At 47.8% G+C, this 27,263-nt stretch overlaps 1 protein-coding gene across 2 annotated transcripts; it reads left to right on the plus strand.

Annotated features, from left to right (window-relative positions):
* The first annotated feature begins 583 nt into the window (after positions 1-583).
* Positions 584-27,242, plus strand: PLEKHA4 (pleckstrin homology domain containing A4). 2 transcript variants are annotated; one of them, XM_004381679.1, is made up of 19 exons: positions 584-667; positions 2,378-2,485; positions 3,846-3,918; positions 4,017-4,117; positions 4,289-4,398; positions 5,053-5,268; positions 5,832-6,108; positions 9,470-9,544; positions 10,428-10,475; positions 10,607-10,687; positions 11,054-11,203; positions 11,933-12,031; positions 14,646-14,786; positions 17,695-17,794; positions 17,867-17,943; positions 24,707-24,868; positions 26,012-26,079; positions 26,508-26,620; positions 26,980-27,242. In XM_004381679.1, the coding sequence occupies exons 1-19, from the start codon at positions 584-586 to the stop codon at positions 27,240-27,242; spliced, it is 2,346 nt and encodes a 781-aa protein (XP_004381736.1). The 2 variants fall into 2 exon arrangements, with proteins under 2 accessions (XP_004381736.1, XP_004381737.1); XM_004381680.1 differs by lacking the exons at positions 9,470-9,544; positions 24,707-24,868; positions 26,012-26,079; positions 26,980-27,242 and having other exon boundaries at positions 26,508-26,591.
* Positions 27,243-27,263: the final 21 nt, after the last annotated feature.

Here is a 27,263-nt window from a genome sequence, read left to right on the forward strand (position 1 = left end):
ACACAGAGAGTGTGAGGGAGCAGTGAGGAGACGGAGGGGTATGAGAGACAGACAAGGGGGCAGCTTGTGACGAGGGCCCCTGAGCACACACGCCGCCCTCTTGCCCCCTGTCGTTGGGACCCCAGAGCTGGGTAAGTTCCCTGGCTGGGCTGGGAGGGCTGCCTGCGGGCACATCCCCAGTGCCCCAGGGCTTGGCTTGGTGATGGTTTGGGGGTGCACGTGGGAGGGCAGGAGACAGGTAGCCTAGGGCAGCTGGAAGGGGCAGGGAGTGCGGGGCTCCTTAGCACAGAGCGGGTCAAATTCCTGGCCAGAGCCAAAGGGGCAGGAATAAAGGGGCCCCTATTCTCTGTCCTGAGCTGCAAACAGCTGCCCACTCCCCAGCAGCTGCCAGAGCCGCCCACCTCTCTTGGCATCACCCTTGGTATGTGGTCCTGAGCCAGGGCCTCCCCCAGCCCCTTAGTCCCCAAACAACAGACTCTTTCTCCTCAGCCTCCTCCAACCTCCAGGCCCCTGACCCCGGCTCTGTCCCCAGCTGGGTCAGCTGCGGAGACATAGCCCCTTTCTTCCTCTCCCCCAGCCCTTGATGGAGGAGGGCAGACCCCGGAGCAGCCTCAGCCTGGCCAGCAGTGCCTCCACCATCGCCTCACTCAGCAGCCTGAGCACCAAGGTGCGAGCTCCCTGGTGGGCATGGGGACAAGGGCGGGACTCTGGGGCTGCACTGTCCTCCTGCCCCTCCCTCTTGTTCTGCACGTCTCCCTCAGACTCCTGTTGCCAAGGGCAGAGAATCCTTAGCAACAGAGCCAGCCAGGCCTAGGAAGGTCCCAAATTGCCCACCAGCCACAGCTAGGAATTCAGAGCCACTCCCTGCTCTGTCCCCACCCCTCCTATTTTCCTAATTTGAAGCCAGAGTAACAACCCAGATTGACCTTGGTTGCTAAGATAAGGACACATCCAAACCATGAGGCCCTCTAAACAACAACAAAAAAAAAAACCCAAACTCGTTGCTGTGGAGTTGATTCCGACTCATGGTGATCCCATGTGTTACAGAGTAGAACTGCTCCATAGGGTTTTCTGGGCTGTAATCTTTATGGAAAGGAGCCCTGGTGGCACAACCGTCAAGCGCTTGGCTGCTAACCAAAAGGTGTGGTTTGAACCCCCCCCCCCCGCAGTGGCTCTGTGGGAGAAAGACCTGGTGATCTGCTCCCGTTAAGGTTATAGCCTAGAAAGCCCTATGGGGCAGTTCTGTTCTGTCACGTGGGGTCGTTGAGTCAAAAATCAACTCCATGGCACACAACAACAATAACAATCTTTATGGAAGCAAATTGCCAGGACTTTCTTCTGTAGTACTGCTCAGTGGGTTTGAACCACCCACCTTTAGGTTAGTAGCTGAGTGCAAACTGTTTGCGCCACCCAGGGACCTTGAGGCCCCTCTAAAAACTCAGAATCAGTGGCTACTCTTGATTAGGACTGAGGCCACTCTATCCTGTCTTTGGCCATCAAATCTACCCAGTTACAAAATCCTGTAAGGAAGGACCCTTTTCTGGCAATAAGGTCCCATGAGGCCCAAGATACTTGAGACCCAGATTGTAACCCAAGCCAGAAGTTCAGAAATGACACCCATTTCCTCATCCTCCTGCTATCCACCTCACACATTTTCAGCTTCCCAAGTTCTGAGCCCATAGATTAGATCACAGCCTTGGTCCCAACTATCTTCAAGGAAGGGAGTCCTTGAGGCAATCTGGCAGTGGACACCTGAGATATCTGTTGCATCAGGATAAGTGGCTCCATGGGAGCAGGATGGAGACATCTGGAGTCTCCTTTCTTCCCTGGTAACCCCATGTGTGCAGAGTAGAACTGCCCCATAGGGTAGCAGGTTGCCATGCCTGTCTTTCTAGGCGCCTCTGGGTGGGTTTGAACTGCCAGTCTTTCAGTTAGTAGTCATGTGCATTAACCATTTGCACCACCCCAGGACTTGGCATCACATGGGGTTGCAAAGTCAGAATCCATTCAGTGGTAACCAACCACCACAGCAACAACTCTTCCCTGGAGGAGTCCCTGGGTTGTGCAAATGGTTAATGCCCTGAGATACCAACAGAAAGGCTGGCAGTTAGAGTCCGTCCAGCGTCACTGATGAAGAAACCTGTTCAGCATCATAGCAACATGCAAGCCTCCACTAACAGATGGGTGGTGGCTGTGCATGAGGTGCATTGGCCAGGAATCCAACCCCGGTCTCCTGCATAGAAGCGGAGAATTCTACCATCGAACCACCTCTGCCTCAAGGGAAGGCTTGCAAGGGTTTGTGAAGCTCATGGCCACCTTGTCCCACTCTGAGCCCATCTCGAGGCCCCACTGACTTCTGTCTCCCTTCTCTCCTCAGAAGTCCACCCGGGCGGTTAGCAAGGTCCACGCCTTCGGGAAGAGAGGAAATGCTCTCCGAAGGGACCCCAATCTCCCCGTGCACATCCGAGGCTGGCTTCATAAGCAGGTAGAACTCGGGGGAGTGGACTTCACAGGAGAAGGGAAAGGACACGCTGAGTGCCGCTAGAGGCTGTGTCCCTGGCTGTCTGCAGCATCTTCTTTCTCTTTCTCTCCTTCCAAGTCCCCAAACGTGTTTCTTTTTGCAATCACTGCTTTGCCGCTTATTCTGTCACTCATTCACTCACTCATTCATCCATTCGTTCATTCAATAACTGTATCTTGAAGTTTACCACTACGGTAGGGGGCAGGGCCTCCAGGGGGAGGAGTTGGGAACAATTACGAAGACTCCAAAAGGAGATACAGGGAAAGGGGCGTGGCCTGGATCTACATTCACCAATCATCACCCTCCGCGCGGGAGGCGTCCAATCACTAGTCTTCTGTGGAGGGGGCCCACCATGCAAATAACACAAACAAGCTTCTATATCACATTCAAGACGTCAGTGGGATGGGGACAGATAATAAATTAGTAAATAAATAACAGAAGGGATAATTTCAGGAAGTTGTGAGTGCTGTAAGGAGCGCTAGTGGCGGAGTGATTACGAGCTTGGCTGCTAACCGAAAGGTCTGCGGTTCAAACCCACCGGCCTCTCCGTGGGAGAAAGATGTGCTTCTGTGAAGATTTACAGCCTTGAAAACCCAATGAAGCAGTTCTACTCTGATCTATAGGGTCGCTATGAGTTGGGATGAACTCGACAACAACGGGCTTTGGTTAGGTAGTGAGTGCTGTGAAGAAATGACACGGGATTGTGATAAAGAGTGGCCAGGGGATGAGGGCTGTGTTTGATTGTTGGTCCTGGAAGACCTCTCTGAGGAGATAACATTTGAGCTAAGAACTAAGTGACAAGAAGGAGTCCCACTAAGACCTTGGAGCAGAGGGACTCAGAAGGCTAAAGGCCCTACAGATGGCAAAAGTTTGGTGTTTCCAGTGAGCCTGAGGGAGAGAGGTAGAAAGGGTGGCAGGGGCCATATCACCTAGGCAGCAGTTCTCAAAGTGGGAATACCGAACAGCAGCATCAGCATCATCTGGGAACTTGCTGGAAATTCAAATTATCACCACAACATACTGGCATCCAGCTCGTTATCCTAATCTGTTGCATCAAACATGATCTCAGTCGCTCCTTTCTCTCTGGGTCTCTGTCCCCCTCTCTCTGGGTCTCTGTCCCCTTCTCTCTGGGCCTCTGTACCCCTCTCTCTAGGTCTCTGTCCCCCTATCTCTGGCTGCTGTCCCCTCTTTCTTGGTCTTTATTCCCGTGTCTCTGGGTCTCTGCCCTCTCTCTCTCTAGACCTTTGTCTGTAGATGTTACTGTCACCATCTCCTCTTTCCTCTCCCCTCAGCTCAGGCCTCTGCTCCCGATTTCTCTCCCCAGGACAGCGCCGGACTCCGGCTCTGGAAACGCCGCTGGTTCGTCCTCTCTGGCCATTGCCTCTTCTATTACAAGGGTCAGTGCCCTGGCTGGCATGGGGTGGGGGGCTCTCTCCCACCAGTCTTTTACCTCCTGACCCCTGGGTGATACCTGACCCCAGCCTCCCTTTTGCAGACAGCCGCGAAGAGAGCGTCCTGGGCAGCGTCCTACTCCCCAGCTACAGTATCAGGCCAGATGGACCGGGAGCCCCCCGAGGGCGGCGCTTCACCTTCACCGTGAGTCCCTCCGTCTCCCATGGGCACGAGGCACTGGGGGTTTGATGGGAGGTTGGTGGAGGAGGAAGCTCCCGAACATCCACTAGCGGAGATAAGAGGTCTTGACCAGGGTCCATAGCATCCTTTGTAGAGGGCCCGAGCGTCCGAATCCCCAGCCTTCTCTTCCCGCAGGCTGAGCACCCAGGCATGAGAACCTATGTCCTGGCGGCTGACACACTAGAGGACCTGCGAGGCTGGCTCCGAGCGCTGGGCCGTGCCTCCCGAGCGGAGGGTGATGACTGGTGAGTATAGCTCCAGGCCACGCCCCTTTTTCCTGTCTCTTCGATGGGAGTTAGCTTAATCTTTCCCAACTATTCCCCCTGGAGGCCCTGCCCCTTGAAAAGAACGTCCAATCACCAGTCCTCTAGCTAAGGAGACTCCGCTTTTCTGGCACCGCCTCTGGAGTAGTTCAACTCCTCGAATCAGCAAACGTGTGCCCCTTCTAAGCTCTACCCACCTGACCCTCCAATCAGGAAATCTGATAGGCTCAGTTTCGTCCCACCCCACCAATTATCAGTATTCCACACTTTCCAATTGGCTGCTTCAGTAGTCTCCGACCCCTGATTCCTAAACTATCTCAAAACTCCGCCGGAGTTCAGACTTCAGGCCGGGTCTCAGGTTCTGTCCCGGCTTGCCCTAATCTTCAGGCTGAAAACCCGGACTCCCTGCCTCATTCTATCTCAGAATCCGGGGCACTGGGTCCAGCGACCTTGAGATGGACTTTATAGCCCTGCAGAACCATCCTGGAGCCTCAGTGTCCCATCTGCAAAATGGGGTCATGATTTAGTGCACCACCTCCCCTCTAGGTAGGTCCCTGTGTCCTCATCTGTGAACAGAGAATAAGGGCTGTTATACGGTTCAAAAAAGTAATGTCTTTTTCTGTACCCACTGGCTAGTGGGCGGCCCAAGTCACCCACACGTCCTCAGCCTGGGGAGGGCCCTGGCGGCCCCGGTGGTCCTCCAGAGGTGAGCAGAGGGGAAGAGGGGCGCAGTCCAGAATCACAGGAGGTGGCTTGGCTCTCTAGAGGACGTGGCGGACCCAGGCTGCTCACTCCCAGCCCCACAGCAGACCTCCAGTCTGGACCCCGGATTCGGAGAGCGAGGAGCCCAGAGTGAGTGGGATCTGGGAGTCGAGATAAAAGGATCCATAGGACTGAGCTTTGAGGGGAGGGAATCCAATGCATGGGGCATGGCTTATGAGAAGGGCGGGGCCTGTTGGAAAGAAAGCAGTTGGGGACAGGTTAGGGGGCGTGGCTTAGCACTCGAGTTAGTGTATGTGTTGCAAGGTTCTCGTGGGTCAGAGCCTGCTGAGAAGAAGTTCTAAGAAGGAGGTGCTACACAGGGAAAATATTCGGGGTCTGGTGAATAAAATGTAGCCTTGGTGTTACAGTGGTTAAGAACTTGGCTGCTAACCGAAAGCTCGGTAGTTCGAATCCACCAGGCGCTCCTTGGAAATTCTATGGGGCAGTTCTACTCTGTCCTATAGGGTCGCTATGAGTCGGAATCGACTCGAGGGCAACGGGGGGTGAATAAAAGAGGGTTCTACTCCAGCAGGCCAGTGAAGCACACTGAAGAAAGTATCTTTCTGAAAGACATCTTTGAGGCTGACTTCATGGGTACTAGGGGATGGGTGGGCTCTAGTTCATTCAGTTTCCCGATTCTTTCCACCCCACAGCCTTTTCACACCCCTCTCTCGCCCTCCTTCTCCTCTGAGCTTCCCCCGGCCCCGTTCTGCTCCTGCGCGCCGACCCCCTCTCTCAGGAGACACAGAACCCCCTGCCCGTCCGCATACCCCTCTGAGTCGCATCGATGTTCGACCTCCCCTGGAATGGGGCCCCCAGCGTCGGACCCTCTCCCGGCCCCCCACTCCCAGCCGAGGACCTCCTTCTGAGGCTGGCGCAGGAAGACCCCCCAGGAGTCCCCAGCACTGGAGTCAGGAGCCCAGAACACCTGTCAACAGAGAGGTAACGGAGAAGGGAACTACATCTCCCATGTATCCCTGGGCAGGCCTTTCTAGGCTGATTGCCAGGTCTTTGCCCCTGAGAATTATGGGGATTGTAGTCCAGAATAGCCTCGGCTAAGCTCAGATGTGAGCGGGAGAGTGGACTGTATCTCCCATCAGGCATCAGGATTGTCTTTCCAGGCTAGTCTCTGGCTATGGCCCCTTAAAGCAAAATGGGGACCGTAGTCCAGAATACTCTCCTCTGAGACTGCGATGGGAGAGAAAAAGTGAATTCCATCTGCCTTGTGTCCTCAATTTAGCTTTCCAACTTGGTTACCTGCTGTTTTTCTCTGAGCATTAGAGGACTGTGGTCCAGAAAACCCACAGCTAGCCATAAGTGTGAGAGTGGATTGTGACTCCCTTAGCACTGGGGCTGTGTTTGTTTTTTTGTTTTAACTGTAGGAAATAAATATGCTCAGAAGAAAGGCCTGGCAATCTATTTCTAATAAATGAGCCATTGAAAAACCAGTTTCCATAGAGCACAGTTCTTCTCTGAGACACATGGAGTTGACATGAGTCAGAAGAGACTTGATGCCACTTGACATAAATGTATATGTAATAAAATATTTTCCATTTCAACATTTTTTACATGTACAATTCAGTGACATTAATTATGTTTGCTATGTTTTGAAACCATCACCTCACCACTATCTGTTTCCAAAATTTTTCCATCATCATTAACAGAAGCTCATGGGGCTTTTTTTTTCAAAATATAGTTTGTTATTTTTGTTGATGTTGTTGAGAATATACACAGCAGAACATACACGAATTCAACAATTTCTACATGTGCAGTTCAATGACACTGATTACATTCTTTGATTTGTGCAACCATTCTCACCCTTCTTTTCTGACTTGTTCTTCCCCTATGAACATAAACTCACTGTCCCCTACGTTTACTGTCTAATATTTCAAGTTGCTGTTGTCAATTTGATCTCATATCCAAAACCAAACTCATTGCCATCGAGTTGATTCTGACTCATAGCGATCCTATAGCACAGAGTAGAACCTACCCCATAGTTTCCGAGGCTGTAATCTTTACGGAAAGAGACTGCCCCATCTTTCTCCCACGGGTGGCTGGTGGGTTCGAACTGCCCACCTTTCTGGTTAACAGCTGAGCACTTAGCAACTGTGCCACCAGAGTTCCTTTGATCGCATACAGATGGGTCTTAAAAGAGCACAATGCTCAATCAAAGCAGACATTCTTTTTTTTAATTGTTGTACTTTAAGTGAAAGTTTATAATTCAGGTTAGTATCTCATACAAAAATTTATACATACGTTGTTATATGACCCTAATTGCTCTCCCTATACTGTGACAGCACACTCCTCCTTTCCACCCCTCATTTCCTGTGTCCATTCAACCAGCTCCTGACCCTCTCCGCATTCTCATCTCTCCTCTGGACAGGAGCTGCCCATTTAGTCTCTTGTATCTACTTGAGCTAAGAAGCACACTCTTCACGAGTATCATTTTATGTCTTATAGTCCAGTCTAATCTTTGTCTGAAGAGTTGGCCTCGGGAATGATTTTAGTTTTGGGTTGACAGAGAGTCCGGGGGCCGTGCTTTCTGGGGTTCCTCCAGTCTCAGTCAGACCATTAAGTTTGGTCTTCTTACTAGACTTTGAGTTCTTCACCCCAATTTTCTCCTGCTCCATCAGGGACTCTCTGTTGTGTTCCCTGTCAGGGCGGTCATTGGTGGTAGCCGGGCACCATCTACTTCTTCTGGTCTCAGGCTGATGGAGTCTCTGGTTTATGTGGCCCTTTCTGTCCCTTGGGCTAATACTTTCCTTGTGACTTTCGTATTCTTCATTCTCCTTTGCTCCAGATTGCTGGGACCAATTGATGCATCTTAGATGGCCGCTCACTAGCTTTTAAGACCCCAGATGCCACTAACCAAAGTAGGATGCAGAACATTTTCTTAATAAACTTTGTTATGCCAGTTGACCTAGATGTCCCCTGAAAGCATGGTCCCCAGACCCCTGCCCCTGCTACTCTGTCCCTCGAAGTGTTTGGTTGTATTCAGGAAACTTCTTAGCTTTGGTTTAGTCCAGTTGTGCTGACTTCCCCTGTGGTGTGTGCTGTCCTTCCCTTCATCTAAGATAATTCTTGTCTACCATCTAGTTAGTGAATAACCCTCTCCCTCCCTCCCCTCGTAACCATCAAAGAATGTTTTCTGGGTTTAAACTTTTTCTTGAGTTCTTATAACAGTGATCTTACACAATATTTGTCCTTTTGTGACTGACTAAATTCACTCAACATAATGCCTTCCAGATTCCTCCATGTTATGTTTCACGGATTCATCGTTGTTTTTTATTGTTGTGTAGTATTCCATTGTGTGAATATACCATAATTTGTTTACCCATTCATCTGTTGATGGGTACTTAGGTTGTTTCCATCTTTTTGCTATTGTGAATAGTGCTGCAATGAACATGGGTGTGCATATATCTATTTGTGTGATGGCTGTTATTTCTCTAGGATATATTCCAAGGAGTGGGATTGCTGGATCGTATGGTACTTCTATTTCTAGCTTTTTAAGGAAACGCTAAATTGATTTCTAAAGTGGCTGTACCATTTTACATTCCCACCAACAGTGTATAAGTGTTCCAGTCTCTCCACAACCTCTCCAACATTTATTATTTTGTGTTTTTTAGATTAATCAAAGCAGACATTCTTTACTAGTTAAGCTAAACAATTGTTTGGTTTCAAAAGACTTTCAGGGGGTATTTTTGGTTTAAGGTTTAAAGATCATCTCTGGGCAATAGTTTCAGATATTCATGCAGCCTCCATGGCTCCAGAAAGTCTGGATTCCATGAGAATTTGAAATTCTGATCTGCGTTTTCCTTTTCTATAGAATCTTTGATCAGAATGTTCAGTATTGGTATCCAATCACCATTCATGGGGCTGTTGTGTTGGGCTAGTCCACTCACTATTGTCCCCATACTGGCACATAGCTGGAGAGGGGGTAGTTGAGGAAGTTGTAGGGGGCCCAGTCTAAACCTGCAAAAGTCTCCTAAGGCACTTCAATTCTTGACACACCCATTCTAATATTTGTTAACCAATTACCATCGAGCCAACTCGAACTCATGGTGACCCCATGTGTGTCAGAGTAGAACTGTGTGTCATAGGATTTTCAATGGCTGAGTTTTTGGAAGTAGATCACCAGGGCTTTCTTCTGAAGAGCCTCTGGGTGGACTTGAACCTCCAATGTTTCTGTTAGCAGTTGAGCACGTTAACAGTTTGCGCCACTCAGGGACTCCAGTATTTGTTACTAAGACATGCCAATGTCTAAACTTCTCTATTTTAATATTCTTCCCAGGCCCCCTCTGGCTCCTCCACATATCTCCGGCTGCCCCCAAGGCCCCCTGGAACCCGGGCCTCCATGGTTTTATTGGTAGGTAACTGAGGCACCCAGAGTTTACCAGAGCCCCTTCCCTTGCTTGCTTTGCTATGGGAAATGTCATCTCCTGGCAATGAGGACTAGACCTGGAACAGACTGAATATTTCAAGGTTCCTGGGTAGGTGCTCAGAGTCCCTGGGTGGTACAAACAGTTAACCCACTCACTGCTAAGTGAAACGTTGGTCATTTGAGTCCACCCATAGGCACCTTGGAAGAAAGGCCTGCTGATTTACTTCCAAAAAATCAGACATTGAAAACCCTATGGCGCACAGTTCTACTCTGATACACATGGGGTCACCATGAGTCAAAATGGACTTGACTGCAACTGGTTGGTTGGTTGGTGGAGTAGGTGCTCAAGAGTTTTCAGGTTGCAGGGGCAGGGCCTTTCCTGGCAACAAGACCTATGAGGACCTGAGACCCATCTCTGCCCTTTGGAAATTCTTTGTGATAAGACAGGGGTGATAGGATATGTATTAGTTTCCTGTGGCTGCTGTAATAAAGTAGCACAAACTTGGTGACTTAAAACAACAGAAATTTATTCTCTCACAGCTGTGGGGGCTAGCAGTCTGAAATCAACGTGTTGGCAGGGCCACGCTCTCTCTGAAGGCTCTAGTGGAAGATCTTTCCTTTGCCTCTTCCTAGCTTCTGGTGGTTCTTGGCAATCCTTGGTGTCCCTTGGCTTGTAGATGCATCACTGCAAACCTTTAGGTTAGCAATCACTTCTTAGCAATTGACAACTGAGGTCTGCAAGGGCTTCAGATGAAGCTAATAAAGAGAAGAGGGGTGTCTGTCTGTAGAAACAGGGCTTGGCTCAGCCCCGAGCTACAATAAGCACCAGTCTGTCCCACATGACCCTGACTTTTCTCCCTCTCCTCAGCCGGGGCCCCCCCTGGACTCAGCCTTCCACCAAAGCTTGGAGACGGATGTAAGTTCTCCCCATTCCAAACCCTGCTGAGTTCCCAGAGTTGGGGAGAGAATGTTCTGGGAGGTGGTGGAGCACTGGCAGGAGAAGAGCCAGATTTGGTCCATAAATAGCTCCTGCTCTACTTTTTCCAGACTCTGTTGACCAAGTTATGCGGGCAGGACCAGCTCCTGAGGACGCTGCAGGAGGAGATCGACCAGAGGCAGGAGGAGAAGGTACAAACTAAGCCCTGCCCTTTCCTCTGTAAATCCCTCCCACTTCATCCTAGGGGGCGGGACTTCATGATAGGACCCACCCTTAGCTCTATTCCTCCTCCTTGGATTCTAAGCCGCCACCCACTGGTGTTAAATATCACCCAGCACCAGCAATTCATCACAACCAAGTTAGATTTATTATAAGAATACAAGGTTAAGTTAACATTTGAAAATCAGTCCATCAGTCCTCTGGCCTCTCTGGCTGCCCTTGGCCATTCTTGATCCCCCAGCATCCTGGATGGCAAGGATATGGGAGGACCACCTTTTTTCTTTCCCAGCAGGCTGGGTTTGGCTTCAGCAATCTAACCACCTTCCCTCTTGGTGCAGGAGCAGCTAGAAGCCGCTCTGGAGCTGACCCGGCAGCAGTTGAGCCAAACAACTAGGGAGGCTGGGGCTCCTGGGAGGGCCTGGGGGCGCCAGCGCCTCCTGCAGGACCGCCTGGTCAGCGTGAGGGCCACTCTTTGTCACCTGGCTCAGGTGAGCATTGGGAAGGACCTCCCGCTTCCTGGAGGCCCCATGATTCTGCAGGTTCTTACTGAAGGGGACCTGCCTAAAGGGCTCATGGGCAGGTAGTTATTGATTCCCTCCACCGCAAATTTTAAAACTGTGGTCTTGACTATCCAGGGGCAAGCGGCCAAGAAACAACAGAAATTAGTTTAGCGGTTTAAGAGGGTAATTTTGATATGAGCTTCCTGGTTTTGAATCTCAGCCTCCACTCATGGTAGCTGAGTGACCTTAGAAAAGTTACTTAACTCCTCTGGACCTTAGATGCTTACTGTGTAAACTAGGAGCCCTAGTGGCACAGTGGTCAAGAGCTAGGTTGCTAACCGAAAGTTTGGCGGTTCAAACCCACCAGCCGCTCCACAGGAGAAAGACTTACAATCTGCTTCCGTGAAGATTTACAGCCTTGGAAACCCTATGGGGCAGTTCTACTCTGTTGTATAGGGTCGCTGTGAGTCGGAATCGACTGCACGGTAATGGGGTTTGGTTATTTGTCTACAGTGACAGCTCATTGGAATTGCAGGGTCAACTTCCGGGGTTCCCAGGAGTCACAGCAAATAGGCTCACGGGAATTGTAGTTCATGTACCCTGAGGGCTCCAGGGACCAGGCCTCCCTCCTCCTCCGCAGCTGGGAAAAGACCGGACGGGGAAGAATCTGGTGGGTGTGGATGCTAACCCTGTGTCTTCTCTTTTCCGGGGCCTGAGGAGCGGGAGCGTGTTCGGGACACGTACAGCAGCCTGGAGCAGGAGCTGGGCACCTTGCGAGAAACCCTCGAGTACCTGCTGCACCTCGGCTCCCCCCAGGTACATCCCTGCCCCCAGGCTTGAAGCCCACACTTCACTCCAGGTCCCGCCTCAAGCATTCAAACTCCTCACGCAGAAGTGAAGCTCCTCCCACTTTATCCTAAATTCCATCGCTTAACTCTAATCCTGCTTCAATTGTTTTTATTTTTTCAACATTTGATTGTTGTTTAGGTGAAAGTTTGAAGAGTAAATTAGTTTCCTAATCAAACAGTTTATACACAGCTTGTTTCATGACATTGTTGGCAAACCCCTGGATGTGTCAGCACTCCCCCGCTTCCTCCCTGGGTTCCCGGTGTCCATTCGCCCAGCTTTCCTGCCCCTACCATCTGTCTGAACTTTGCTTTTGGGAAAATTCTGTCCTTTAGGTCTTGTATAATTGATTGTTCTGGGGTATACATTGCTCATTGATGTTATTGTTCATTTTATCAGTCTGTCTATTGTATGGCTATAATGTGATCTCCAGGGGTGATTTCAGTTACAAGTTTTGAAGGATGATTTCACTTCCATAGTGTTGGGGGTTCCACCAGTCTCTGTCAGACTGGTAAGTCTGGTCTTATTTATGAGTTTGAATTTTGTTCTACATTTCTCTCCCACTCTGTCCATGACCTACTATTGTGGCCCCAGTCAAAGCAGTCAGTAGTGGTAGCTGGGCACCATCTAGTTCTTCTGGTCTCAGGATAGTGGAGACCATGGTTCCTGTGGTCCACTAGTCCTTTGGACTAATTGTTTCCTTGAGTCTTTGGTTTTCTTCACTCTTCTTTGTTCTGGATAGAAGAGACCAATTGTTGTGTCTTAGATTGCCTCTTGCAAGCTTTTAAGACCCCGGTCGCCACTCACCAAGGTAGAATGTAGAACATTGTCTGTATGGATTATGATATACCAATTGACCTAGATGTTCCCTGAGACTATGGTCCCTAGCCCTAAAGCCCAGTATCTCAATCCCAGGAGGTGTATGGTTATGACTAAGTTTTCATGACTGTGTCCCCTGTGTGCACTATTGCATACATGTGTATATTTGCAGCATACACCCATAGATATGTACGTTGAGTATACTTCCATATGCCCTACCATCCCTGTTCAGCTTACATATCTACCCATGTATCCACTCATACATTGTTACTACTGTTCTTGCTGGATTGTATATGTATTAGTATTTACTGTTTTGTCTTTTACTCTTGCATGCCTTTCTGTGTCTTCCTTTACCTTGATTATGTTTGCTGACTTCCCCCATATTCTGTATGATCTCTCCCTTCACCAAAGTTAGTATGCGTCTACTATCTAGTTAGTGGTTTTTCCCTCCCCACTCCCCATCCCTGGTACCCATCAAAGAATGTTTGTCTATGTGAAAATCTTTTCTTGACTTTTTATAGTAGTGGTCTCATACAGTATTTGTCCTTTTGTGATTGACTTATTTCACTCAGCATAATGTCCTCTAGGTTGACCCATGTTGTGAGATGTTTTGCGGTTTTGTCGTTATTCTTTAATGTTGCATAGCATTCCATTTTGTGTATGTACCACAGTTTGTTTATTCATTTATCCATTGATGAGCACATAGGCTGTTTCCATCTTTTTGCTATTGTAAATAATCCCGCAGTGAACATGTGTGTGCATATGTCTATTCATGTCATGGTTCTTGTTTCTCTAGAGTATATACCTGTGAGTGGAACTGATGGATCATATGGATTTCTATTTCTAGCTTTTTGAGGAAGTGCCATATTGTTTTCCATAGCGGTTTTACCATTTTCCATTCCTACCAGCAGTGTATGAGAGTTCCAGTCTCCCCACAGCATCTCCAGCATTAGTTGGTTTCTGTTTTTTTGATCAGTGCCATTATTACTGGTGTGAGATGGTATCTCATTGCAGTTTTGATTTGCATCTCTCAAATGGCTAATGATCATGAGATCATGCTTCAGTTCTAAGCCCCCATCTATTGGTGTTAAATATCGCCCAAACCAAATCCATTGCTGTCAAGTTGATTCTGACTCTTGGTGACTAGGAAGAAAGGTCTGGTGATCTACTTCCAAAAATTAGCTAATGAAAACCCTATGGATCACAACAGAGTATTGTCCAGTAGATGGCACAGGACTGGGCAACATTTCATTCTGTTGTACATGGGGTTGCCATGAGTTGTAGCTGACTCAGTGACAGCTAACAACAATATTTATGATAGAAGTGACACTGCAGGACAGTACAGAAAGGACAGTCTTTTCAGTAAATGGTGCTGGATCTTTGGGTTTTCTGTTTGGAAAATAAAAAACAAATCCTGACCCCTAAATATAGTCAGGGAGTCCCTTGTTGGCACAACCAGGTGTGGCTGGGCTACTAACCAAACGGTTGGCAGTTCAAACCCAGCTCGAGGCACCTTGGAAGAAAGGCCTGGCAATCTGCATCTTAAAGGTCTTAACAAGAAAACCCTATGGAGCAGTCCTACTCTGAAACACATGGGGTCGTCATGAGTTGGAGCTGACTCCATGGCAACTGGAAGAATGGAATGGAAATATAGCCCAGTTGATTTCAGACCCTTTCTGTGATTGATCTGCTACGACCCTCTTTGCATTTTCCCACCTTTGAATAACAAATTCCTTTCCTCCATCCTGGTTCTCTTTCCCCTCAGGACAGAACATCTGCTCAACAGCAGCTGTGGATGGTGGAAGACACACTGGCAGGTCTGGGGGGGCCCCAGAAACCACCCCCCAACACTGAACCTGGCTCCCCATCCTCCGTGTTCCAAGGCGAGGAGTCTTCAGAGAGAGAGGTGAGACTCATACATCTTTCTTCACACCCCCAGCTCCCTGTCCCATCTGCCCCTGGCCCTACTCATCACCTACACACCTCTTTCCCTTTCCCTTTAGATCAGCTAACTAACCTCAAGAAAGTCCTCTGGCCACTTCATTTCCTCATTTGCACCATTGAGATCATAGTTCACTGTGTGCCATAGTCAGTTCATACCAGCTCCCAAGATCCAATTGTGTGCCTCTCTTCCCAGCTCCACATTCAGTGATGTCATGTTGGTAGCTTGCCATTGACCACAGTAGGAGTATTTACACTATGGAAATCAGCAAACACTACAAATCAGGGCTCTCTTCCCCTAGAGAGCCATTTGTTAAACACTTACCAGCACACCACCTTGCAGGGTTCTGTAAGAAATAGAGATGGTGAAGCCCTTGATATAGATAAAAGATTTTCAAAAAAATTAACAGAACAGATGTTTTTAGGACCAGGACATTGAGCTATAGGTTTTATTAATGTTGTCGTAAAATACCCTGAATTCACAATAACTTTGATATTGTGAGGAGAAACATATAGGAGATTATTTCATAAGTAGCATTGACGTAGTGAATAAGAATTCAAATGCTTGAGCTCAAGAATTTTTTTTTTAATCCAAACGGCAGTGTAAATCAAATTTAATGTCTTTAATAAATAGCAGTTTTGGAAACTAGAATTTATAAGGAGGCAATATAAGAAAAACCTTGACATCCTTATGAAAGATTTTACATTTTCAAATGTTTCAAGTGAATTTCTTTTTTTTGTTTGTTTATTGTTGTAGTTTAAGTGAAAGTTTACATTTCAAGTTAGTCTCTTATACAAAAATTTATACATACATTGATATGTGACTCTAATTGCTCTCCCCATACTGTGACAGCACGCTCCTCCTTTCCACCCCATTGCCCATGTCCATTCAACCAGCTCCTAACCCTCTCTGCCTTCTCATCTCGCCTCCGGACAGAAGCTACCCGTTTAGTCTCATGTATCTACTTGAGCTAAGAAGCATACTCTTCATGAGTTATCATTTTATGTCCCACAGTCCAGTCCAATCTTTGTCTGAAGAGTTGGCCTTGGGAATTGTTTTAGTTGTGGGTTGACAGTGTGGGGGCCATGCTTTCCAGGCTTCCTCCAGTCTCAGTCAGACCATTAAGTCTGGTCTTTTTACTAGAATTTGTTGACATTAAGAATTTTAAAAAAAATTTTTTATACAATTTTATTTATTTTGTTGTTGTTGAGAATATACACAGCAGAACATAAACCCATTCAACTCTTTCTACATATACCGTTTATTGACATTGATTACATTCTTCAAGTTGTATAATCATTCTCACCCTCCTTTTCTGAGTTGTCCCTCCTCCATTAACATAAACTCACTGCCCCCTGAGGTTCCTATCTAACTTTTCGAGTTGCTGCTGTCAATTTGATCCCATATAGATAGTTCTTAAAAGAGCATAATGCTCAAGGCAGACATTTTTTACTAGTTAAACTAAACTATTGTTTGGTTTTAAGAAGACTTCAGGGGATATTTTTGGTTTAAGTTTTAAAGATTATCTCAGGGCAGTAGTTTCAGGGGGTCATCCAACCTTCATGGCTCCAGGAAGTCTGGAGTCCATGAGAATTTTAAATTCTGTTCTGCATTTTCCTCCTTTTGATCAAGATTATTCTATGGAATCTTTGATTAAAATGTTCAGTATGGTAGCCAGGAACCATCCAGTCCTTCTGGTCTCATGGCAGAGGAGGCAGTTGTTCATGGAGGCAAGAGCTCAAGAATTTTTTAAATCCAAGTCCCTCATAAGAATTAGTTAGAAGCGTGTAGAGACCAAACTATTAGTGGTTACCAGGGGTGGATGAGAAGGAGGGGAAAAGGGAGACTCATTGTTTAGGGGACACTGAGCCTCTGTTAAGGGTGATGGAAAATTTGGAAATGGATAATAGTGATGGTTGAAGAACATGGTAAGCATAATTGTTGTCATTGAATTATCCATGTGAAGAATACTGAAATGGCAAATGTTTTGTTACATATATACTTGTTGTTGTTGGTTGTCATCTAGTTGATTCTGACTCTTGGCGACCCCACGTGTGACAGTAGAATTGCACCAGAGGGTTTTTATGTCTGTGATCCTTCAGAAGTAGATCACAAGGTGTGTTTTCAGAGGTGCCCCTGGTTGGTTTTGAATGGCCAATCTTTTGGCGGGTAGTGGCACACTTAACTGTTTGCACCCAGGGACTCCTATATATGTATTTACCACAATTAGAAAAAGAAAAATAAACAGTAGAAAGTGGCTGCACTACCAGAAAGCAAATACAATGTTCATATGCAAAAATAAATGGGTTTCCTATATACTAGTGCCAAACAATTAGAAAATGAAAGTAGGCTCTCAGGAAACAGAAGCCACTATTGTCTTTGCTGAGCCCTGACCTTCAGACCATGTATCCACCCCTTTCTTTGGCCCTCCTGATTTTGTTCTTTACTAGAGTTCTTTCTATGCTGTGTGGTCCTGGGCAGGCAGCATGGAGTAGAAGTTATGAACCTGGGTCCTGGTGTCTAGGAGACCTGGGTTCAGATCCCAGCTCTGCTACCTGTGTGACATCAGCCATTGACCTCATTCCCTGAGCTTCAGCTTGCTCATATGTAAAATGGGGATGATAATAATAATAATAGCTGCCTTGTCTACGTGGCTTACGTATATGCTTCCCATCCTCTTATCAGAAGGTGCAGTATAGCCCAGAGAGGTAAAATAACTTGCCCAAGGTCACACAGCCATTAAATGGCAGTGCTGGGATTTGAAACCAGGACAACTGGCTTCTGGTTTATAGTCTTAACCTTGCTCAAGCCAAGAGCCTGAAAAATGGCAATGATAATCATAACCATTATTCCCTTTTTATGACCCCTCCAGAGTCTGCCTGAGTCCTTGGAGCTAAACTCTCCCCGGTCCCCCGAGTCCGACTGGGGGCGCCCCCCTGGGGGTGACAGAGACCTCACCAGCCCCTCCTCAGGTAAGCATCCTGTCTCAGGTGGGGGTCTCTCGGCCTTTCCCTTCCTCATCAAGTTCTGCTCTACCCTTTCAGCTGTCGGGTCTCCAAGGGTCTCCCGGGCTTCTAGTCCTGAGGGTCACCGCCCCTCTTCTCCACAGCCAGGAGCCAAGGTAAGGGCCTAGGTACAGCGCCTCCTTGTAACTCTTTGATCTGACCACCTTGGAACTCCCACTGCTGGAGAATCGGGGAGTTCCGAGCCCACACCACAGAGCAGGGAACGCCTGGTTGTTTAAGAGCATTGGATTTGAATTTTGGCTGCCACTTCTCAGCTATGTGACCTTGAGTCAGTTATTAAGCCTCTTTGTGCCTCAGTTCTGTCGTCTGCAAAATGGGCTAATAGAGGTATCTACCCCCTAAGGCTGATGTGAGTATTGTTTTTGGATGCCACTGAGTCGATTCCAACTCCTGGTGACCTCATGTGAGAGTACAACTGCCCCATAGGTTTTCCTAGGCTGCAGTCCTTATGAGAGCAGATCACCTTGTCTTCCTCCTTAAGAGCCACTGGGTGCGTTCAAACAGCCAGCCTTTCTGTTAGCATTCAAGTGCTTAGCTATTGCACCACGAGGACTCCTCGATGTGAGGATTAAAACTAGATAAATGCCTGCAAAGGGCTGTAAATAGTGCCTGGATATAGGAAGTAGTCCCTTCATTCATCAGTTCATCCACTCAACCAATATTTATTGAGAATCTTCTGTGTGCCAGGCACTGTCTGGGTCTGCACTGTCCAATATGGTAGCCACTAGGCACATGTGGCTATTTAAATTTTAAGCAATTAAAATGAAATACTGGAGAAACCCCAAGAGTATGGCCTTCAGACACCCTTTTAACTCAGTACTGAAGTTACTCCTGAGGTTCACCAAAGATTAGACAGGTCTATAGGGCCAACAATAACACCCATGAGGAACGTGCGGTATAGTTCAATCGTGTACATGAGACTAATGGGCACAGCAGCCCAAAAGCAAAGATGAGAAGGCAGGAAGGGACAGGAAAACTGAACCAATGGAAACAAGGAAACTGGGGTGGAGAAGGGGAGAGTGTTGACACGTTGCAGGGTTGGCAACCAATGTCACAAAACAATTTGTGTATTAACTGTTTAATGAGAAGCTAATTTGCTCTGTAAACTTTCACTTGAAGCACAATTTAAAAAAAAAAAAGACAGTGAGAAATAAATAAAAATAATAAAGGAAGACGGAAGGAAAAAAATGAAATGAAGTAAAAAAATTCAGTTCCTCAGTCAGAAAGTTCTGTTGGACAGGGCTGTTTAGGTGCTGAGGGCATGACAGTGAACAAGATGGAAAAAAAATCCGTTAATGTAACATTGTAATGGCAGGAGGAGGCAGGTAATAACCAGTGAACTTAGTTAACTATGCATTATTTTATACAGTTTTAATTACTAAAGAAAAAAAATGGAACAAGGTAAGGGGGTTTGGGATGTTTGGGCAAGGGCTACAATTTAAATGGTATGGTCTGAGGAGGCCTCGGAAAGGTGATATTTGAGCAGGTACTTGAAAGAGGTGGGGAAGCAAACGTTGGGGCTACCTGAGGGAAGAGCATCGCAGGCAGATGGAACAGCCATTGTAAAGGTTCTGAGGAAGGACTGTGCCTGGCTTGTTGGAGAAGCAGCAAGGAGGTCCGTGTGGCTGGAGTCCAGTGAGCTAGGGGACTGAGTGGCAGTTGAAAGCAAAGGAGCAGATCAAAGGGGCCCTGTGGGCCAAGGTGAGGCCTTTGTGGGATTCGGAAGCCACGGTTGGGTTCTGCGCTGAGGGGCAACATAACCTGCTCTATGTGGGAACAAGTACCCTCTGGCTGCTGTGTGGGGAGCAGACTGTGGAGGGCGAGGGCTGAGGCAGGAAGCCCAGTAAGTAGGCGTGTAGGATAGTCCAGGCGGGAGATAACGCTTGTTTGCACTAGGCTAGAAGTGGAAGGATCCCTGGTAGCGCAGTGGTTAAGCGCTGGCTGCTAACCGACAGGTCGGCGGTTTGAACCCATGAGCTGCTCCGTGGGAGAAAGATGTGGCAGTCTGCTTCTGTAAAGATTACAGATCTAGAAACCCCATAGGGTAGTTCTACTCCATCCTATAGGGTAGCTATGAGTTGGAATCCACTCGACGGCACACAACAACAGAAGTGGAGAAAATGAGAGGGCATCAGATTCTAGATAGACTGGTCTGTGAACCTTATCCCAAACCCTTGGGACCAGATGTGTAATTTAGAATTCAAAATTTTGCAGATTCTAGAACCAAGAGTCAGAATCCATTGGACAGCAACCAAGAACAACAGAAAGGTGCCAGAACCAGTTCTAGTGGCTATGGAGTTAACTCTGACTCCTGGCCACCCTGTGTGTATCAGAGTAGAACTGTGCTCCATACAGTTTCCAATGGCTGGTTTTTCAGAAGTAGCTCGCCAGGAGTTTTTTACAAGGCACCTCTGGGTGGACTTGAACCACCAGCCTTTATGCTAGCAGCTGATCACGTTAAGCATTTGCACCAAGCAGGGACTCTCTAGAAAGGTAATACAGTGCATATACTGTGTATTATATAAAACCTCCAGCAGCACGCAACGGGTGCAGCTCCTCTAATCAAAGACATTTGATTACATTTCTTCAAAGAAACATATGAATATACATACTCAATGGGATAAAGACTATAAATAACATCACGATTTAAATGTCCAGTGTATTCATTTAGCAACCAAAACCAAAAACCAAACTGTTGCTGTCGAGTTGATTCTGACTCGTAGAGACCCTATAGGAGAGAGTAGAACTGCCCTATATGGTTTCCAAGGAGCGGCTGGTGGATTGGAACTGCTGACCTTTTGGTTAGCAGCTGAGCTCTTAACCACTGCGCCACCAGGGCTCCATTTATATAGCAACGGACTAATAAATGAACTAGTCAGAGTGGGGTAAAAAAAATATTATAAATATCAGGCATTTTTTATTTCTATGGAAAAAGGTTTAGGAAGTTGTCACAACACACGTTCAGGTACAAACGAAGCCAAATACTCATGACATATGGTGGCTTGAGGCCTTGGGGTTCTGAGCTGAGGGGAAAAATACCTGGTGATCTTCTCCTGTAAAGATTACAGCCTGAGGAACCCTATGGGGCAGTTTAACTCTGTCCTATAGGGTTGCTACGAGCAGGAATCAAACTCGACAGCACACCACAACAATCTTTACGAGAACAGATCACCAGGTCTTTTTTCCCTTTGAGCAGCTGGTGGTTTCAAACCGCTGGTCTTTTGGTTAGCAGCTCAGCGCTTAACCATGGTGCCACCAGGGCTCCTTGAGCTGAGGTATATGAACTGACTTGAGTGGGAACGGGCGCTCTCTGGCAGGCGTATTGGGAGCGTGTCAAGCCGTCAATGACGTTACTGAGTTGGAGATGGAGTTGGACGTCTGAGAAGGGGCCAGGAGTGCTTCCCTTAGGATGAGGCAAGTGGCCTTCATAGAGTTTCTTGTAGTGTCACCTGCTCCTTAACAAAGGGTCTTGGCTAGACAGTCTCCCTTTAATTGATTAAACAGCTGGAATCTCTTGGTCATGGATAAATACGCTCTGTTGAAGATCAGCAATTAACAGATTATCTATTTCACCTTTCTGCCCATTGAGAGTTCTTGGCCTGTGTTGCCAATGTCACCAACATCATCACTATAATCCTCTTGCATTTCTGAATTTCACACCATGTCAGCAATTCCTCTATGACCCAAGGAATGTTCAACAGGTGAATTATTGTGAATGTTTAACATTTCTTCCATAGAAGCTTCCACGTGTATCTGATCATCTTTGGGCATAAAGAACAAGGTTCAAAGCCATCCTCTTCTCGTTGGTGGTGGTGTTGTGTGCCGTTGAGTTGATTCCAACTCATAATGACCCTATATGACAGAGTAGAACTGTCCCATGGGGTTTCCAAGGCTTTATGGGACCAGATTGCCAGGTCTTTCTCCTGAGGAACTGCAGAGTGGGTTCGAACCACCAACCTTTTGGCTAGCAGCCAAATTGTTACACCTCTAGGGCTCCTTCTCCTCATTAGTGACAGGAAATCTGGTTGCTAGAGGACGTTGGGAGGAAGTTCTTTAGTTTTCTTCTGCAGGTTCATTTGCAAACATCACCAGAGCCCTAAGTGGGTACCTGCATTTGTTGACAATGATTTATGGACATCATTCTGAATATTAGCAGCTGTAAATATGGCATCTTCTGTAAGAAATCTTAAGTTTTGGGCCTCCCGATAACTGCAGCCAGAATACAGTAAAAAAAAAAAAAAAAAGGGTGGTGGTGGTTATTTTTGCTCATCATGGCCTGTAAGATATCATGATTATAGGCTGTGCTATAGAGCCGCTGATTGGAGACAGTGGTGGTTCCCTGGCAGAATTCTTGCCTTCCATGCGGGAGACTCAGGTTTGATTTTCAACCCGTGCACCTCATGCGCAGCCGCTTCTCGTCTGTTGGTGGAGGCTTGTGTGTTGATGATGCTGAACAGGGTTCACTGGAACTTCCAGACTAACATGGCCTGGTGATCTACTTCTGAGAATCAGCCAATGAAAACCCTATGGATCATGATGATACAATCTGCACCCCATCATGGGGATGGTGTAGGACTGGGCAGCGTTTTTGTTTTTGTTCATTTTATTGTTTTAGGTGAAAGTTTACAGTGCAAATTAGTTTTTAATTCAAAAATTTTATACACAAATTGTTTTGTGATACTAGCTGCAGTCCCCTTAGTGTGTCAGCACTCTCCCCCTTTTCCTTTCCACCCTGGATTCCCCGTGTCCATTCATCTAGTTTTCCTGTCCCTTCCTGCCTTCTCATCCTTGCTTTTGGGCAGGTATTGCCCATTTGGTCTCATTGTATACTTGATTGAACCAAGAAGCTAATTATCACATTCTTTTTTTTGAAATAATATTGTTTTTTGTGAAGGTTTACACAGAAGTTTAGGTTCCCATTCAACAATTTCTACACAAGTTATTCAGTGATGTTGGTTACATTCTTCAAATGCATGAACATTCTCATTATTTCCGTTCTGGTTGTTCCATTTCCATTGATCTAGTTTCCCTGCCCCCGTACAGTCTCATCTTTGTTTTAAAGTAATTGTTGATAATTTGGTCTCATATAGGTGATTTTTTAAAGGAGCACAGTACTTATGGGCAGTGTTTTATTCTGTTATAGATAAGGTTGCCATGAGATGGAACCACTGACGACTCTTTCTATTCTGGGTCTTCTATAACTCAGAAATGATTAGGTTTGTGTTCCACCCTATACTGGTATGACCTCAACCTACTACTGATTGATTTCATTCCATTAGATTGCATTATGAAAGGTAATCTGTCTTACACAAGGCCAACTGATTAATCACATGTAAAAAGTTCATGACGAGTGTTTGGTCAAATGACTGGGAACCATAGCTTAGCCACGCTGACACATAAAATTAACCATCACATCATATGTCTCAGACAGGGATAAGTCATACAATAGAGACACTCAGATCATTGAGGAAGCCTTAGAAAAGATAGTTCAGTTGAGTCTGAATGAATGGGGGAAAAAAAGTTCGGCCATGTAGAAAACAGTGTTCCAAGCACAGGGAAGACTATGCAAAGACATGGAGGTGATGAAGAGGCCACTATTCTGTATGGGAAACAAAAGGCTGAACTTATTTCTTGCTTAAGCAAAGTAGAGCTATTCTAAGATAGTTACCCTGAGCGAAACAGAGAGTTGGTCTCATAGTGTGGAGATCAGAAAATGGTGGACTTTCAGAGGTAGGCGTGTTTAGGAATTGGTTGTCCTTAAGCTGTGGAAAAAGATCCCTGGTAGCACAGTGGTTAGGTGCTCCGCTGCTAACCGAAAGGCTGGGGATTCGAACCCACCCAGTGGCTCCGCAGAAGAAAGACCTGGCGATCTGCCCCCATAAAGATTACAACTAGGAAATCCTATGAGGCAGTTGTACTCAGTCAAACGGGGTCACTGTCAGTCGAAATCCACTCGATGTCACGCAACAATAACAAGCTTTGGAAGCTGTGTGGGTCACTGGGGTCGCTGATTGGCTGGCTCTCAGAAGCCTGGTTAGGGAGCCAGTTGTAATTGCTCCAATCACCCAATTTAAAATCATTTCTGGTGGCTACTTGTTATGATGGATACAGAACAATCAGTCTTCCCCTAGGACCATGGGAACTTTTTTATTTTCAGTGTGCTTAATGGCCAAAGGATTGGCAGAGAAGCTGTGAACTACAATTATTTTTGGGAATAGCTCCTCCCTTACTCCAGCCACGTGGTTCTGGTAGCTGTCAATCTCGCGGGCGGCCCAATTAGAGTGAAGCATCCTCTTGCAGGCAGTGATTGGTCCCAAGGTCTCCCGAGAAGCAGCGGATCCCAGCTGTCTCCCTGGGGTTTTCTATTCGGAGACAGTAGTGAGTTCTCTTTGGTTTTGAGACTGAGAGATGCAGGGAGAACTAGAGAGAGCGTATGACATCAAGTCTAAGCCTGCACCCCGCCCCGCCCCCCCAAACCTAGCCTCTTCACAATTTTGTTAGCCGACAAATCCCATCCCCTCTTTTTTGTTGTTGTTGCTAGTTCAGAGTGGCTTTTTTCTTTCTGGCACAAGCAACCCAGAGTCCTGATGCTAGGAGGCGAGGAAGCTTGATATGTCTAGGGACGTGCGAGTGTTTGTCAGGCTGGGCTTTGGGTTATGTAGGGCAGCTGATGGGCCTCAAACCCCTTTGTCCTTCAGGGCCCCAGAAGGGCTGTGAGCAGAGGAGAGACAGCATCCACTTTGGGTGAAGGAAGATCCCTCTGGGGTTCTGTAGGGAACAAGACTGGAGGTCTAGGGGTTCAGAAAAAGAAATTGGTAGCCCAAGGCTAGGGTCTCTGTGTGTTTCTCATCTCCCCAGGCCCCCCTGCCCCGGCCCCGGATGAGTGCCCAGGAGCAGTTGGAGCGTATGCGCAGACACCAGGAGAGTGGACGGTCCCTCCCTCACTCCGCCTCCTCCAGGCTCCTCACTCTGGGGAGGACACTGTCCCCAGCTAGACGCCAGCCTGACCCGGAGCAAAGGGTGAGAACAGGTTTGGGGAGTGGAGAGATGGTGTGGTTCTGGGTCCTCTGCTTCTAGCCTGATCCTCAGTTTCCCTCTTTGTAAAATGGGGATGATTTCTACCACCTCCTTACCCAGAACTTAGTTTCCAGATTCACCCCAACTTGTACCTGTGCTAGAGTTTGCTTCCTGGCCCACCTGGAGGTGGGTGGAGTGGGGGCAGAGAAAACATTGCCACCTCACCAGCGCTGTCTCTTCAGTTATGGGTCGTGGGTCTGGATTCCAAGCCCAGTTTTTCTTCTCAGCTGCTGTGTGTTGTCAAAAACAAAATAGTCAAACAAGTAAGGAAACTGATTATACTCAGGCTGTGGCCATTGGGAGGGCACCACAGATCCCAGGATCAGAGTGGTTTTCCCACTCCGGTGGTTTTACCTCAGACTTTTATAGGGAAGAGTAGACAAGTTATGGGGGTAGTGGTGGTTCAGTGGTAGAATTCTCACCTTTCATGTGGGAGACACAGGTTCGATTCCCAGTCAATGCACCTCATGTGCAGCCACCACCCATTTATCAGTGGATGTTTGCATGTTGCTATGATGTGGAACAGGTTTCAGTGGAGCTTCCAGACTAACATAGACTAGGAAGAAAGACCGGGTGATCTATTTCTGAAAAATAAGCCAATGAAGACCTTATGAATCATAACAGTCCAATTCCATGAGCCCGAGCTGGCTCGATGTCAGCTAACAACAACAGACAAGTTATAGGTGGGGTGATTTACAGTTGAGATTGTGCAGTCGGGGATTCTCTGACAGTCAGTTGAACAGGAAATGTTTAGCTCTGTGTCTAGCTAGTTTCAGGGTGACAAACAGTTCAACTCATCAGTTATGTAAAAGGACAGAAATTTGGAGGGTATGTGTCTGGCCTCACCATACGTAATTGAGGCGGGGTGATTCTTTGCAGCAAGTCATTTGCTGGAACACAAAAAAGTGGAGGGATTTTTTAACCTTTGCTCTTCTGGAAGCTGGAAGCGCAGGGGTCAGGTAAAGGTCAACATTGTCAGTGTCTTTGGGCTATTTTATTCCCTCACTGAGCCCCCTTCTCTTCACCCTCCAAATGAGGACATGGGGCTTCCAGCTGAAGAATCCTAATGCCCCGATTCCTTCCCAGCCTGCCCTAGACTCCTTGGGACACTCGGGAGCCCCGAAATGGCTCAGAAGCTCCGGGTCCTGGAGTAGGTGAGGAACTGGAGGGTGGGGCAAGGGAGCAGGGAAATTAATTTGCCAAAGGGGAGGGAAGTAGCATTATTATTGAAAACGCTGGAGTAGAGAACTACACATCTCAGAACTGTAGAGATGCATGAGTTCCTGGGACACGTGAAGCAAAATAGAAAGCCCTAGACCCGCAGTGAGAACTGCAGTTCCCATTACATCTTGGTGGATATCAAACCCTTCCCCTTCTTCTAGGAGATCTGATAGAGATATGCTAGACTGGACTACAAATCCCATAATGCACGTGGGCTCATGTCGGGCACGCCATGTTTAGTATTTTTAGAGACACGTGCTTGGGACTACAGCTCCCAGAAGGACTCCCGCGGCACTGCGGTCCTCACTGTACTGGCTAGTTGCACAGCCCCCCACCCCCGCCAATCTTCCGTTCTTTCTAGCCCGAGGAACACCACGCCTTACTTGCCGACATCCGAAGGTCACCGGGAGCGGGTCCTCAGCCTCTCCCAGGCCCTGGCCACTGAGGCGTCGCAGTGGCACAGAATGATGACAGGTGAGGGGTTGGGAACCGTGTACTCCTGAGTTTTAGGGAAGGTTGGAGGCCTGGAATCCTAGGTCCTGGTGAGGAGGGGCTCGGAGGCCGCCAGGAATCATTTGTTTTGGTGAGCAAAGGGCGGGCCAGGACTTCAGAGTTCTGGGCTCCAGGTAAAAGGGGAGCGGGGTCTGGGAATCCAGGCTCTGGGGGAATGGGGATCTGAGGAAGGAGGGCTGGGGCTGGGAGCATGGATTCCAGGGTCAGAGGGAGGAGGGGCTGGGGGACGGGACTCCTGGGTCGGAGAGAGGAAATGCCTCGGGATCCAGACTCTTCGATTGCGAAGTTTGCCATTCTCATTCCTCATTCATCCTCTCCAGGTGGAAATCTGGACGCCCGGGGAGATCCTCTTCCCCCTGCGCCTTCGCCGCGGTCGGACCTCACATCCCGGGTTACCTTTCCCCCAAGATCTCCTGCAGCGGCTAATTCCCGCACCGCGGCGTCCTCAAGCCAGGGTAGTGGGCGTGGTGGGGGCTCCGCCCCCTCGGAGTCCACGTGGCGACCTGGTACCGCCCCTCCCGCCCTGACCCCGGCCGAGGGGGCGTGGCCTCTGCGAGTCACACTACTGCAGTCCAGCTTCTGACCCACCCACACGTATCAGACA

Source organism: Trichechus manatus, unplaced genomic scaffold (genome assembly GCF_000243295.1).
Source record: "Trichechus manatus latirostris isolate Lorelei unplaced genomic scaffold, TriManLat1.0 scaffold00087, whole genome shotgun sequence".
NCBI lineage: Eukaryota > Metazoa > Chordata > Mammalia > Sirenia > Trichechidae > Trichechus > Trichechus manatus.